The sequence below is a fragment of the Haliotis cracherodii genome, unplaced genomic scaffold (genome assembly GCF_022045235.1).
Source record: "Haliotis cracherodii isolate W230 unplaced genomic scaffold, xgHalCrac1.p SCAF_11, whole genome shotgun sequence".
NCBI classification, from domain to species: domain Eukaryota; kingdom Metazoa; phylum Mollusca; class Gastropoda; order Lepetellida; family Haliotidae; genus Haliotis; species Haliotis cracherodii.
Window position 1 is genome coordinate 10,532,893 of NW_027266266.1, and position 16,647 is coordinate 10,549,539.

The 16,647-nt window shown below is 40.9% G+C and overlaps 1 protein-coding gene across 5 annotated transcripts in view; it reads right to left on the reverse strand.

Moving 5' to 3' along the window:
• The window catches only part of LOC139456212 (protein spinster homolog 1-like), a 41,248-nt gene that overhangs the window by 7,674 nt on the left and 16,927 nt on the right, over window positions 1–16,647 (reverse strand). For 4 of the 5 annotated variants that reach the window (XM_071237785.1, XM_071237788.1, XM_071237787.1 and 1 more), the window contains 9 exons: window positions 12,624–12,826; window positions 11,787–11,938; window positions 11,193–11,259; window positions 9,444–9,580; window positions 8,088–8,216; window positions 6,399–6,594; window positions 5,659–5,724; window positions 4,568–4,666; window positions 2,117–2,297 (listed from right to left, as the gene is read on the reverse strand). In XM_071237785.1, coding sequence (XP_071093886.1) covers window positions 2,117–2,297; window positions 4,568–4,666; window positions 5,659–5,724; window positions 6,399–6,594; window positions 8,088–8,216; window positions 9,444–9,580; window positions 11,193–11,259; window positions 11,787–11,938; window positions 12,624–12,826 — 1,230 coding nt within the window. Of the gene's footprint in view, window positions 1–699; window positions 738–2,116; window positions 2,298–4,567; window positions 4,667–5,658; window positions 5,725–6,398; window positions 6,595–8,087; window positions 8,217–9,443; window positions 9,581–11,192; window positions 11,260–11,786; window positions 11,939–12,623; window positions 12,827–16,647 lie in introns of those variants that run through there. The other variant, XM_071237789.1, reaches the window with a different exon arrangement.

The window sequence follows — 16,647 nt, forward strand, 5'->3', positions numbered from 1 at the left end:
ACATGTACATGGACAGTGATGGACTGATACATCTGCATGGACAGTGATGGACTGACACATCTGCATGGACTGATACATCTACATGGACAGTGATGGACTGACACATCTGCATGGACATTGATGGACTGATACATCAACATGGACAGTGCTGGACTGATACATATGCATGGACTGACACATCTGCATGGACACCGATGGACTGATACATCTACATGGACAGTGATGGACTGATACATCCACATGGACAGTGATCGACTGATACATCTACATGGACTGACACATCTGCATGGACAGCGATGGACTGATACATCTACATGGACTGATACATCTGCATGGACAGTGATGGACTGGCATCTACATGGACAGTGATGGACTGATACATCTGCATGGACAGTGAGGGACTGACACATTTACATGGACAGTGATGGACTGATACATCTGCATGGACTGATACATCTGCATGGACAGTGATGGACTGACACATCTGCACGGACTGACACATCTGCATGGACAGTGATGGACTGATACATCCACAATGACTCAGTGCTCAAGACACAAGCCTATCTGACATATATAACATCAAACATCCTGTGCAGGAGTCATGCCAGCTGTTTACAATGCATGATTGACACATGGTGAACACGAGCAGGAAACATGCATAACATAACATCATATGCCATCCTACGTCAGCATGTTCAAGTCAGCAGAGGGTAACAGTCAGCTGACAGTCAAGCAGGCTGAAGACAATTGACACACAGGTGAAATCGTTCTGAAAAACCTGGAATAATTTTCTAAGTACTTACTCACATGCAATCTATCACATAGGGTATTGATAGTTTTCTTTGGGTATTCAAAATATTTTTACCCTACGAATTGAGTCTGTTGAATATTCATAAACCAATAATAATCAATTACAAAAATAATTTTGCTTAAAATTCTGTTTCAGGTGACAATTTGAGCATTATTCACAGCAGCAGAATTCATGTAGGTCTGATGCCTCATTCGATTGGCAAATATTTCTGTCAAGAAATAAAGGCACACAAACTGAAAATGCTACTTTTGGTTTTGTTTGTTTGTTGTTTAACGCCGCACTCAGCAGTATTCCAGCTATATGACGGCGGTCTGTTAATAATCGAGTCTGGACCAGACAATCCAGTGATTGACAACATTAGCATCGATCCACACAATTTGGATACAATGACATGAATCAACCAAGTCAGCGAACCTGACCACCCGATCCCGTTAGTCGCCTCTTACGACAAGCATAGTCGCCTTTTATGGCTAGCATGGGGTGCTGAAGACCTATCCTACCCCAGATCTTCACGGGTCCTACTTTTGGTACTTACATTCAGTGTTATTATACAATTGAGTTTTGGACATTTCTCATGCATATTTTTCGCAAATATGCAGCTTATCTAAATCAAAGCTACCAGCACATCCTGACAGATAAAGGAGACAACTAATGATTTTACAAAAAGTTCATAATCATCATTATTTATAACTGTCACACTCAGAAGCATACTCTTTCAGAAAAAATTGGGTCTGATTCCGGGATTTAGTTTCTGAATCAAATTACATATTTACAAATGCATGGAAATCTGAACCTGCACATGTAACTGTTGTTAGGGAAATATTACTGCAGACGATTACCATTGGATTTCTGTCTCGTGATGGGAGGGACTCGTATGGTCAACAGTTCATCAAGCAGAATTCTCCTTCAGTTAAACATTCTTTTAAACACAAAAATTGGGTATGAGGCCAGACATCTACACGGACAGGGCAATAGACTGATACTCCATATTGAAGGGTGATTTTTTCCAAATGAAAATATAACAATTATAAAAAATTTGCTTATAAAAACTTTTTTTCACCAATATTAGTTTCACTTTTGTGTGAAAAAAAACCTTACACACACAAAATATTTTAATATTGTTTTGTCCTATTTACCTAAGAACATGCATAAAATATGTAACTAAACTGGTCTGGTCAGAACATCAAAATACATCAAGGAGGATCATGTCTGTGTTAAAACACTCTGTTAGAACACAAGGTGCACAGCAACTTCATGATGCACTGACAATCAAATATAGTTCAGTAATGCCCAGAGACAACTCACCTCTAATTTGCCGATCAGCTTTACCCTTATCTTCTTCTACAAAGAGAGCCGTGGCGAGGAAGAAGCCCCCTCCCAGGACACAGACGAAGGCAGTGGAGTACAGTGCGTACTGTAACGACACGAACTGTACCGAGGGACTCTTGGGATCCCCGTGGAAACGTGTACTCAGGGAGTCCGACACCTGATACAGAAACAAGGGTTAATTCTCTTACAGGAAAGAGATACAGAAATAGTGAGGTGAGGTGAGGTGAGGTGAGGTGAGGTGAGGTGAGGTGAAATGGGGTTTAACGTCGCGTCCAAGATTATTGCACTTATATAGTGTGTGTGTGTGTGTGTGTGTGTGGCTGCTTGTACTAGTCCGAACTGATGCCAATTTTATAGTGCTAGCACACTTAGATACCATGCCGCAGTTTAACATGAATACCCCACTCAGACACAGTATACTGACTCCGAGCCGACCAGTCCTTGTTTCAGCCCTTAATGCCGAGCGACAGACAGGGTAACAACAAGTACAATCTTTTAACGTCTTTTTGTATGACGCAGCCGGGGATCGAACCCCGGACCTTCCGCTCTCCAGGCGGACGATCTACCACAAGACCACGGAGGCGGTCTACAGAAATAGTGAGTGCGTGAGTTGGGTTTAACGCCGCTTTTAACAGTATTCAAGTTATATCACGGCGTGTCAGCTTAATGTGGGAGGAAAGCCCGAAGTGATGCAGGTCTCAGATGTTTACCACATCGGTAAAACCCACGAGCAAGGGTATGGTGCTGACAAACCTAGAAACATAATCGGGGCGAACCGGAATTTGAAACCACAATCATAGCTTTCTGGTGTACCCAAGGGACGCAACTCTGCAAAGCGAAGTACGGCGCTTTGGACGACTGGGTCACCCGTGCCCATCTTGTATATCCGTGAGAATCAATAGTGAGTATATAAGCAAATGAATAAAGGTTTTATTACAAATTCAAATAAGTAATCGAATGCAACCAGGCATATATACAATCAGAAATGATCGGTGTACATTCATCCAAACTGAAGCCGTCAAAACCCACTATCATAGATTTCTGGCATGCCCAAGGGACGCAACTCTCCACAGCAAATTCCTGTACCTTAGACGGACTGGCCATCCATGCCCCCGATAGAGAAATACATTCAAACAGTATTCGAAGTCAAGCATGCTTGCAATGGAAGAAAACCTTCGAGCTGACCAGTCCTTATTTTAGCCCCTTAATGCCGATTGCCAGGCAGGGTAACAACAAGTACCATCTTTTAACGTTTTTTCTCATGATGCTGACAGGCATCAAACTTCCATGCTCCAGGCAGACACTCTATCCACTAGACCACGAAGGTGGTCAAGAAACTATATTTGCACAATGTTTTACCAGGATAATTTTTTTAAGAAACAAAAAAATATACATTACATGCAGTATTAGAAATTAAGCACAAGGGTCAAGCAGTCCTTACCACTGTCCTAATGCAAAGCATGAGGTCAAAGCATGAGGTCAAAGCATGAGGGGGGGCTAAGATTCAAACTCTTCAGAAGCAGACCTCAAGCTTTGAACAGTATTCCAGTTATATCACGGCATGTCAGCTTAATGTGGGAGGAAAGCCCAAAGTGAAGCAGGTCTCAGACGTTTACCACTTCGGTGAAACCCAAGAGCATGGGTATGGTGCTGACAAACCTAGAAACATAATCGGGGTGAACCGGGATTTGAACCCACAATCATAGGTTTCTGGCGTGCCCAAGGGACGCAACTCTGCCCGACGAATCGGGCACCTTAGACGACTGGGCCACCCGTGCCCCTCCAATGTTTCACTTAAGGTGAAGTCTTGGCTTGAGCGAACAGATTACAAACACAGGCCTCAAAGTTTAAATTTTTACCAAGTAAAATATGGCTACAAGTATATTATTCCAGGTAGCGAGTGTTAAAATCAAGAAGTCAAGCCAATATTGTAGGTAGCCAAAAGCATTTGAAATTATCTTTTATCAAATAACTATTTTAATAAATACAAGTCATAGCACTAGTCTCGGAATTGTATAATTGTACGTGGAAACTGTACTTGATTTTTGTTACATGTGACTCAAACAATGATACAATTTATGTTACTAGATTATATAGGAATATCCATGCTTATCCATTGAGCATTGTCAACTAAAATAAACTACTAATTACATTAATATTTATGTATTTCGGTTCTTTGTCAACTTTAGGAGGAATTATTTGCAAGTACAATTATTAGCAGACAAGATCTGCTGTTATATATTTTTGTGTCTACAGATGTGTAGCAATGGAATTTAGTCGCCACAAGATATTTTTCAAGTTAGTCATTTGGCTACCTCTGAATTTTAGACAGACGACAAACTCAAATATGGGTCGCATTGGGGACCGTTTTAGTAGCAACTTTGAGGCCTGAAACATGGTTAAAACATCACAAAAAACATGGCTCACCATTCCCACAATGTAGGGACTGCCGGCATCTCCCAGAGCGTGAGATACGAGTATCTGGAAGGCCTCAGCTGTCGATCGTCTTGTCGGTATAACCACATACTGAAACACACCAACACAAGTCGTCAGCATCTTGAGAAGAGTTTGTGCAATATTCCTGCAATATCATGGCTGGCGAGACCAGAAATGGGCTTCACACATCGTACCCATTGAGAGGAATCGACCCAGGACCTTCAATGTGATGAGCTAATGTCGTAACTATCAGGCTACCCAAACATTCCTGTGGGGTAAAAGATGTTGACAACAGGAACATTAATGAATATAAATCCTTGAATAGGTGAGTGAGTGAGTGAGTTGGGTTTTACGCCGCTTTTAACAGTATTCCAGTTATATCAAGGCGTGTCAGCTTAATGTGGGAGGAAAGCCCGAAGTGATGCAGGTCTCAGGCGTTTACCACTTCAGTGAAACCCAAGAGCACGGGTATGGTGCTGACAAACCTAGAAACATAATCAGGGCGAACCGGGATTCGAACCCACGATCATAGGTTTCTGGTGCGCCCAAGGGATGCAACTCTGCACAGTGAATCCCCCTCCTTGAATAGGGATACAGGTTATGATAAAATAAATTCTTGAGAATAGGGGCATGTGCACGCGACACAAGAACAAGGCAGAGTAACAACAAGTACAATCAATTAACATCTTTTCTTATTTATTTATTTTTTCCAATGAATTACATATAGATTTTATAGATTTTTTTATATTGGTTGTTCATTTAAATCAATTGAACAATACACACACCTGTTGTACATAAAATGCATACAGTGAATTCAATAATCAAAATAATATTTGTTATCATCATGATCATGAAAACAGATATTTCTTTCAAATGGGACATGTATGGATTTGCATGTTGTTCATTTTCTTCAACATCAGTAAGTATTAAATAACATCTTTTGGTATGGCACACCCGAGGATCGAACCCCTGACCAACCGCTCCCTGGGCAGACACTCTATCCACTAGACCACAGGGGTGTCTTGAATCAAATTAGCTGGACTGTCAAGCTGCCCGAGCCAAGTGCCCTTTAAACTACTTACCAATAAAATATCTGTGACAATCGCCCAGTTCATACACAACATTGTCTCCCCTAGAAATATCAGCACCTGAAAGAACATACAGAAACAGTTATATTGTTGTGGAAATTCCGTGTCATCAGAGGAATATCAACAAAAAGGTAGGTCAATTGGGCAATTGTTTCACTGAGACAAGTGAATGGTTGCAGATATATTACAGAGCTCCACGAACTGGCTTATCAGTAAGGAGCTGTGACTGGTGGCAGATATAGTATAGAGAGCTCCACGAACTGGCTTATCACTGTAAGGAGCTGTGACTGGTGGGGGATATAGTATAGAAAGCTCCACGAACTGGCTTATCACTGTAAGGAGCTGTGACTGGTGGGAGATATAGTATAGAGAGCTCCACGAACTGGCTTATCACTGTAAGGAGCTGTGACTGGTGGCAGATATAGTATAGAAAGCTCCACGAACTGGCTTATCACTGTAAGGAGCTTTGACTGGTGGCAGATATAGTATAGAGAGCTCCACAAACTGGCTGTCACTGTAAGGAGCTGTGACTGGTGGCAGATATGGTGTACAGTGGTAGATTTAACTGCTGGCCTGTTAGCCCGTGGCCAGTTAAAATAACAAAGGGCTTACAGAAAAGTAACATAGATGGCCCGTCTGTCTAGCAAAAATAGAGAGCACCATGAACCGGCTATCATTGTAAGGAGCTTGATTGCGCAGTGTTCCAAGGGAGATAACTGTAGCTGACTACTCACCCATGTGGCTGGCGTTGAGTAATTGGCCAGGACAAGAGCGAAGAAGAGGAATGGCGCTGATGACAAGAGTCCCAGGGCACAAATCAGGGGATCAGACCGGGGGTTGATCTTCTTGTATCTCCTGGCCGTCTCTGCCCCCAGGGCAACGCCAATGAACCCAGCAGCTACAGTGATGACACCAAATATTTGGGCTACTCTGAAAGAAGAACAGAAATCAGTCATACAACGGTGATCAAGATAGGTTAACAGGCGTTCAAAATACCTTGAAAATCTCCTTGGGTTTATCCTACATATCATAACTCTTTGGAGACAGAGGGAGGGGAGTGTGTTAGTGTCCTGACTATCAATCATACATTGTAATCCATATACATTAGACCACTGAAGATAATCACAGGTCTTGCTATTGTATCAGGGCGTGGAGTCATCCCACAGACGACATCCTTACCTTGTCAGCTTGCTGACGGGGTTAACCTCTTTGGTCATGTGGACAAGGCGTCCGACTTTGGATCAGAAGGTCCGTGGTTCGAATCCCATCACAGGACTCGGAAATTTTATGGCCGCTACATTGGCGCCAAACGTGGGGCTGAGCACGTTCATATTAAATTTGAGCAAAATAAGCCTCAGTACCCTACTGTGCGGCCCGGGATGTGCCTTCTGTTGGCGGGGGAGTATGTAGCAGGGTGTGGAGTCATCCCACAGATGACATCCTTACCTTGTCAGCTTCCTGACGGGGTTAACCTCTTTGGTCATGTGGACAAGGCGTCCGACCTCTGATCAGAAGGTTCATGATTCAAATCCCATCACAGGACTTGGAAATTTTTTAGGTCTTGCTATCAACAAGGGAGAACACCCACTTTCGTTTTCATTGTTTCGGCTAAGCAAAATTTATGTTTTTCTGTGGTACAATAAGTGAGTAAAAGATATATCAGGAGAGCACATTCTATTGCAAATATTAATTTTTTAGGGTGAAAGGGGACTATGCTTGTCATAAGAGGCATCTAACAGGATTGGGCGGTCAGGCTCGCTGATTTGGTTGATGCATGTCATCGTATCCCAATTACCTGGATCGATGCTCATGATATCAATCACTGGATTGTCACGTCTAGACTCAATTATTTACAGACCGCCCTCATATAGCTGGAATATTGCTGAGTACGGTGTTAAACAACAAACAAACAAACAAAACTTTTTAGGATCTATATGGTCCACAAAATAACACTGGTCATAAATAATGTCGTAAATAAAATGGACATTTAGCATCAATAAAAGTGTCTTTTGTTTTCTGTAAAAAATGCAATTTCTTGTGACTTAGGTGTATCATTTCACCCTGAAGTGTAGTGTGCAGTGTTTTAAATAATCTAAAAACCCAACAAGACAGTCGGGCAGGTGACCCATAAATGTTGCCTGCCCATCTTCAAACTTACCTGCCTGCATTCAGACATTATAAATATTGAAAACTTGCGAAAAATAAGAGACAAATCTCATCTTGAATCATTGAAATAACGCAAACAATTGATTGAGACTCTTCAAGAAGTTATAATAAAACTGAATACGTAAGTTGGCTTAAAATTATCTACCCAACAGTCGGGAAGATGGAGGAAAATTTCATGCAGCTTGACGTAAAAGTTACCAGCCACGGGATGGCGGGCAGGCAGTTATTTCGGACACTGGTAGAGTGGCAGTACTTACTGTGATATGTCAACTGTCTGACTTTGAGATTCTATAGAATCCACCATATATGTCGGGGCCCAGAAGGCCAGAGCTCCCGTCACGAAGGCCACACACGTGAAGCCGCCCGTTGAGAACATAAAACTGGTGCTGAAACAAGAGGCAAATCACAATGTCCTTCTGCATCAGAACTGTGTCATAACGCTGGTCAAGTAACAAAAATGGCGCTTTGCGAAACGAACAGTCTCCATTGACGGGTTTAATGAGAAATTTACAGTTTATAACCAAACATTTTCTTGAGAATAACGATAGCGATATTAACTCCATAAATGACCATCTCTCATTATTGTGCCTTGTCAACATGGAACTAATGTTAAAAGGATGTCAACAGTTTGTTTACGTCCCAGGCACTTACAGTAAAGGGGGACAACTTGTGGGGAGGTAACTCTTGTATGACAATATTTCTGTCAAAGTGTTATGTTCATCATGTTCATATTATGTTTCTCAACTTCAGAAAACTCTGAAACTTCACACTGATGCATACAATAAAAGGCAATTCAGAGTGACCACCTGTTTCATAACTGAGAGTGGGTGTGTTAGTTTGTTCTGAACAGTATTGCAGTGACTGTAGGAGGAAAGCCCAAAATGAGACATTTTCCACTGGATCCTGGCATAGGCAAGGGACACAACTGTACAGAAACTTTCAATGCCCAGGCTGCACACAGCTGCAGATTGTTGGTGTGGCATAACGCAATATTCACTTACTTAATTTGGACTATAATTAATGATACCTCAGTAATGTCAGTTTAAATGGTTTAAGTATCTAATACTGCACTTATTACGCATACAAACCACAGTTCATCATCGTCATCATCATCATCATCATCACCATTTAACTTATTCACAATACACATCACTTCATTGTATCATACCAATCATCATCATCATCATCATCATCATCATCACCATTTAACTTATTCACAATACACATCTCTTCATTGTATCATACCAATCTGGCTTCCACAGGAGATATCACTAGGGTCAGCATGGTCAGATCAAGCGATATCTCCAAGGAGATATCTGAGGAGATATGGCAGCAGTGAATTTTCATCGCATGGTTTTGCAAGCAATTGTGATGTCATCAGTTACCAGGACATCACAACCAAACATCACTTATCTCCCTTTCGATAACAAATATATCAACACTTGTCAAGAAAAGTAAACATTTTATCGACTTGTTGATATATTTGATATCAAAAGATCAAGAATGAGATACTCCAGTATAATGATAACATGGCAGCTTGATTGAATATCTTAATTGTAGTATCCTCAAGCATTAATTATGCATGACTGACAAATAGGTAAATATACTCTTACTTTTTTAATAGAGCTTTAATATCCTGCAAAAAGCTTGTGTTGACAAGATGTGTTCCACCCTCAGAGTGGCCTCGTGGTGGTTCCTTGCAGAATATTAGAATCAACACTACACACAGAGCACCTAGACCTGGTGTAACCTGAAACACAACACTAAAATCAACACTAGACAGATCACCTAGACCTGGTGTAACCTGAAACGCAAGGAACACAACACTAGAATCAACACTAGACAGAGCACCTAGACCTGGTGTTACCTGAAACATAACACCAGAATCAACACTAGACAGAGCACCTAGACCTGGTGTTACCTGAAACATAACACTAGAATCAACACTAGACAGAGCACCTAGACCTGGTGTTACCTGAAACATAACATTAGAATCAACACTAGACAGAGCACCTAGACCTGGTGTTACCTGGAACATAACACTAGAATCAATACTAGACAGAGCACCTAGACCTGGTGTTACCTGAAACATAACACTAGACTCAAAACTAGACAGAGCACCTGGACCTGGTGTAACCTGGAACATAACACTAGACTCAACACTAGACAGAGCACCTGGACCTGGTGTAACCTGGAACATAACACTAGAATCAATACTAGACAGAGCACCTAGACCTGGTGTAACCTGGAACATAACACTAGAATCAATACTAGACAGAGCACCTAGACCTGGTGTAACCTGGAACATAACACTAGAATCAATACTAGACAGAGCACCTGGACCTGGTGTAACCTGGAACATAACACTAGAATCAATACTAGACAGAGCACCTAGACCTGGTGTAACCTGGAACATAACACTAGAATCAATACTAGACAGAGCACCTGGACCTGGTGTAACCTGGAACATAACACTAGAATCAATACTAGACAGAGCACCTAGACCTGGTGTAACCTGGAACATAACACTAGAATCAATACTAGACAGAATACCTGGACCTGGTGTAACCTGGAACATAACACTAGAATCAACACTAGACAGAGCACCTAGACCTGGTGTAACTTGAAACATAACACTAGAATCAAGACAGAGCACCTAGACCTGGCGTAACCTGGAACATAACACTAGAATCAATACTAGACAGAGCACCTGGACCTGGTGTAACCTGGAACATAACACTAGAATCAACACTAGACAGAGCACCTAGACCTGGTGTAACCTGAAACATAACACTAGAATCAACACTAGACAGAGCACCTAGACCTGGTGTAACCTGGAACATAACACTAGAATCAACACTAGACAGAGCACCTAGACCTGGTGTTACCTGGAACATAACACTAGAATCAATACTAGACAGAGCACCTAGACCTGGTGTAACCTGGAACATAACACTAGAATCAATACTAGACAGAGCACCTAGACCTGGTGTCACCTGGAACACAAGTGACACAACATTAGAATCAACACTAGACAGAGCACCTAGACCTGGTGTAACCTGAAACATAACACTAGAATCAACACTAGACAGAGCACCTTGACCTGGTGTTACCTGAAACATAAGACTAGAATCAACACTACACACAGAGCACCTGGACCTGGTGTTACCTGGAACACAAAGAACACAACACTAGAATCAACACTAGACAGACACAGAGTCCTTAGCGCGGGATTGGCTCCTGTTTAACTGGAATCAACATCTCGGAGGTAGTCTTCAGCTGTCAATGTTCAGGAATGACTTACATGGTGTAGTTCTGCATATGGAAATTGTTATTGTGAAGGTACAGAAAACAGAACATACCCGTAGAGACCATTGCCAGTTGTGCATCGCCTTCGCAACGTAGGACCCCACAATATAGCCCAGGCCGCTGAAAAACATGGAATAGGTAAAGACATTGGAACGATACTTGAACACTTAGACGAATATGGCACTAAAATATATTTCCTAACCATCACAAATCATCTCAAAACTAAACACTAAATATTGTGTATGTATATATACCATTCAGACAGAGATATTTCATGTAACAAGATGGACATTCCTATTGAATATTTTAGTGAAGTATCAGTTACCTCCCCTTATCGGCTTCTGTACCAGTTAAGTTTTTGAGAGACAGTAAACATGTTTTAATGCGATGACATATTGTGTAACTAAAATAATAGCTGCTGCATTTTGTATATGAATCTTTTTAATTTCATTTTTCATCAGCATATCCACTGGCACATAATTAATGACAAAACTTCTATTTTGTTTTCACTGTGTTTTTTGGGCTCTGGTTAGACATTCCAGAAATTTTGACTTCTTCTTCTTCTTATTATTATTATATTATTATTATTATTATTATTATTATTATTATTATTATTATTATTATTATTATAACTCTCTTGGGTTTACCTTCCAACTGGAATGGCAAAGTAGAACACCATCAGCATCTTCGTCCTCATGCCTTTGGAGAACAGGTCAGCGATGATGGTGGGGGCGATCGTCGAGTAGCTAGCTTCACCGATACCCACCAGCGCTCGCAGCAACACAAATGCATAGAATGACTGCAAGCAAAAGTAGTGGTATGATACCAACAGTTCCAGTTCAACAGTAAACATTATACAAATAACACTGTCAAGGGCTACCCCAATGATACCTTACAATATGACCACATTTTGTCAAAAATTACACATAACATTAGTAAAATTTTGAACAGGTTTTAGTTTGACAAACATGGCAAAGATAAATAACCATCAAAATATCAGAGCTCCAGATAACTTTTTGAGCAATTGAGTCTCTACTCAAAGGTTTCTATTTTAATTGGGTTATTACATTTTTCATTGGGTAACCAATATTTTTTTACTCATCTATTCCCAAAATGATCAAGCATTTATAGATTTCAACAATAAATATAATGGTTTGCATGTATATAAGGGTTCTACCTAAAGGCTTGACTCGGAAAGTAATTTAGCTCGTAATTGTGTTTCAGAAATTAGCTCTGTTGTACACACGCTAAAAAAGCTTCATTGGGTATTTACGAATGCTGTTTTTGAACATTTGCATATGTGTAGCTCTGAGACAGACTTACGATAATCCTAGTTGACATCAATTTGTGGAACAAGGTCCTATTCCACAAAGTGATCTTAGTACCTTAACTATCATAAGTCAATCTTAAAGTATGGAGTTAGGATGATCTTAGCGCAAAGATCGCTATGTGTCCCTGCAAACAATGTGACTTCTTCAACTTACATCTTTGCCAATGAAGGAGGCAGAGAGGGTGAACACGGACCACATGAAGATGCCAAAGGCCATGATGTACTTCCTGGTGTACCTGTCGCCAAGGTAACCGAATATTGGGGAGAAGATCATGTATGTGCAGATGAAGGATGTCTGAATGAGACCGGCTTGGGAATTACCGATTCCATAGAAATCCTGGAGAGGGAGCAGTACGCCTGGAATAAAGAAAGCTGGGTAAGGATACGGCAGTTAAATACAGCAGAATCATGGCTTGGGAATTACTGATTCCATAGAAATTCTGGAGAGGGAGTAGTACGCCTGGAATAAAGAAAGCTGGGTAAGGATACGGCAGTTAAATACAGCAGAATCATGGCTTGGGAATTACTGATTCCATAGAAATTCTGGAGAGGGAGTAGTGTGCCTGGAATAAAGAAAGCTGGGTAAGGATACGGCAGTTAAATACAGCAGAATCATGGCTTGGGAATTACCAATTCCATAGAAACTCTGGAGAGGTAGTAGTGTGCCTGGAATAAAGGTAGGCGAAGTACTGTCGGAAATGTCAGAAAAATACTTTTTACCCGTTACAAAAGGACAGAAATATCGAGTAACGACCAATCTACCTACCTGTGGTTTGAAGTATCTTAGTTACAAGGAGTCCTATCGACAATTTTACAGGAGAAAAAAAAATCGAAAGGAAACAGCAAGTTCAGATTTATTGTCTATTGCCTAATGAGTCTGATAATCATAATAATAATCATAATAATGTAGTATGTGCGAATGCATGGCCAGTGTGAGGTCATCAACTTGGGACAGGTGTTAGGTAATTACCTCTGGCTACAGCCATTTTAATACATGCATGACAATACAAGAATAATTTCTAAATTTATCATCATTTTACCTGTAAAAGTACCTTTTAAGGCAAATCAGAGTCCGTAAGATAGGATATATTAGGTAGATTTGCTCAATTTTGATATATGCTATTTTCCTAGCCATATGAATCGTAATAATTAAATGAAGCCAGAAGGGCCTTTTTCTACCCTATCCGACAGCCCTTTAGGTAATGATACAGCAGTAAAATATAGCAGAATCACAGCTAGATGATGGATTACCATAGCAAGTGCCTGGATTACCAAATATTCAGATTATTGGTCGAGGGATCCAGGGTCACGTTCTACAAAGCGATCTTAGCACCACGACCACAAAAATTTCTCTAGGTTAGGTATCCAGCAGACGAAAAGGACATACCCTTATCGACAAAGACCAATTAGAACGAGAATGGGGAATATTTCAGCCGTTAATCTTCAACAACTACGGACGGTTGACATATGGACAGCTCCTGAGTAAAGCACATGCTTCTAAATTGACCAATCAGTTAAGCTCATGGAGATTGGTCGTGTACTGCCCGTGTCCACTGTAGAATGTGAGAGGGGATTTTCTAAACGAAACCTCATTAAGATGCGACCGAGATGTAGATTAACGATGGACCAAAAGGGATGGATTTTGACCCAACACCCACGATGCGACGCTGGAAGGTTAGACGCAACAGACAGCTTTACAGTGGAAACCTTATTTCACTCAAAGAGCCAAGTTCGTAAAACCAACATCCCGATAGGTTGAAATTGTAAATATTAGATCCATGTGACGTTGAATTGTTAATATATTGTATATATATCATGTATACAAGTCATGAAATTGACACTTGAGTTTATTCTTTTATTCATGCATAAACATCCAGCACCTCAGATATGAGGTGGGTGTGGCCAAATGCAAAAAAATGATTGATTTGCAAAAAAATATTTCCGGATCCCTGGTTTCAAAACTTAAGGAATTCAGTGTTATCAGACATCAAATGTTTTACCTACTCCCTTACCACGCTAACAACTCCTTGTCTTCACAATCTATACCCAGTGGGACTTCAAATTCACATGACCCGTGAAGATTCCGGGGTAGAATAGGTCTTCAGCAACCCATGCTTGCCGTAAAAGGTGACAACGATTGTCGTAAGAGGCGACTAACAGGATCGGGTGGTCAGACTCGCTGACTTGGTTGATGCATGTCATAGATCCCAATTGCATGGATTGATGCTCATGATATTAATCACTGGATTGTCTGGTCCAGATTTGATTATTTACATTTTCATATAGCTGGTATACTGCTGAGTGCGGTGTTAAACAACCAACCAACCAAATCAAATTCACATGATGGCCACCAATGTAATTGAAATACAGTTTATTAAAACTGAACAATGAGCTGCTTCACCACTTCAATAACTATTACTGTTAAACTATAAATCAAATATCACTGTTTCCATGGTTACCAGTGATGGCACCACTATCATATCAATCAATTACATTTTTCCATATTTTAAAAATTTATGTCTAATATTAAAAGAATAATGTTCCAGAAAAACTGATGTTAATTGACATTCCACATGTTGCACATATGAATTCAGGGGATCACAACTACCGTATTCGACGTAATAAGCGCCCAGGGCGTTCTCAAAATTAGAATATTATTTTGGTGAAAAAAAGTCGGAGTTGAAAGATGAATTTCGTGGTTTATGCTGACAGCCTGAAATGTTTATGTACGACAGATTTATTTTTCCCGAATTTAATTGCCCATAATTAAGAGTGCATATAACGAGTGCTTATTATACGTGAATAAATAAGTCTTGTGTACATTAATCAATCGGGAGGGGTGCTAATTGGGATTGTTCACTAGCCAATATATTAGCAAATATTGCAGTGGGCGCTTATTAGAGCGGGGCGCTTATTAGGTCGAATATGGTACACTGATTAACACCACCCTCAGCATCCCCTGTACCTCCAGGGGTTGCATCTTGATAACCTGCACTAACCCCTGGATCCATTCCCGTAGTTCTCGCAATCTCAAACTAACTGCCCTGGATTTCCATTTACATTTTACCGACCAATCAAATGTCAAGATAAAGGTGAGTGAGTTGGGTTTAACTCCGCTTTCAACAGTATTCCAGTTATATCACGGCGTGTCAGCTTAATATGGGAGGAAAGCCCGAAGTGATGCAGGTCTCAGACATTTACCGCTTCGGTGAAACCTGCAAGCCGGGTATGGTGCTGACAAACCTAGAAACATGATCGGGGTGAACCAGGATTCAAACCCACAATCATAGGTTCCTGGCGTGCCCAAGGGACGTAGCTCTGCACAGCAAATCATGTCGCCTTAGATGACTGGGCTACCCGTGCCCCCTCAAGATAAAGGATAACAGAAATGGGTAAGGGTGTTGCCACTGCAAGTTTTAATGGACATGAAGACATCCTATCCACCAAAACGACATTTCAGTGCTTTCTTTTGCATGTCTGTCAGTTTTTGAATGATGAATTTCTCGCAAACTCTATCGTTCCCAATGGGACTGCCTGTCATGGTGATAATATCTAGAACCAAACATTGAGGCTGGTTTGTTACTTGCATTCTGATTAGTCCATTAGATAAGTAGAGTAGCAAATCAAATTGGCGCCACTTCAAAAAGAATTCCAGTTATATCACGGCGTGTTGGCTTAATGTGGGAGGAAAGCCCTAAGTGATGCAGGTCTCAGACGTTCGACCCATGATCATAGGTGTCCAGCGTATCCAAGGGACGCAACTCTGTGGAATGAATCTTCAATTGCCAACATTACCCTACCTTCAGAAGATGATAGACAACACATGACATTCTCATTTCTAGAGAACACTGTACACTTTTTCTGAATCCAACAGCCCTAGACAATCTTTTTGTTTTAAGACTAGTCTGGAGGACAAGTGGAAACCTTACTACACTACTCCTCAAGAGTTTATGACTAGGTGAAAGGGAGTTTCACATCGCGTTCAAGATTATTACACTTATATAGCAATGTGCATGCACACGTGTGTGTGTGTATGGCTGTTTGTTCTACTCAAGGCTAACGCTTGTTTTGTACATCTTCCTGAGGCAAGGGAGTTAACTGACCATAAAAGTCCAGTTTCCACCCTTGTAGGCGGGAACTATGAAGTCATATTTTGGCTGGATCAATCAAATTCGATC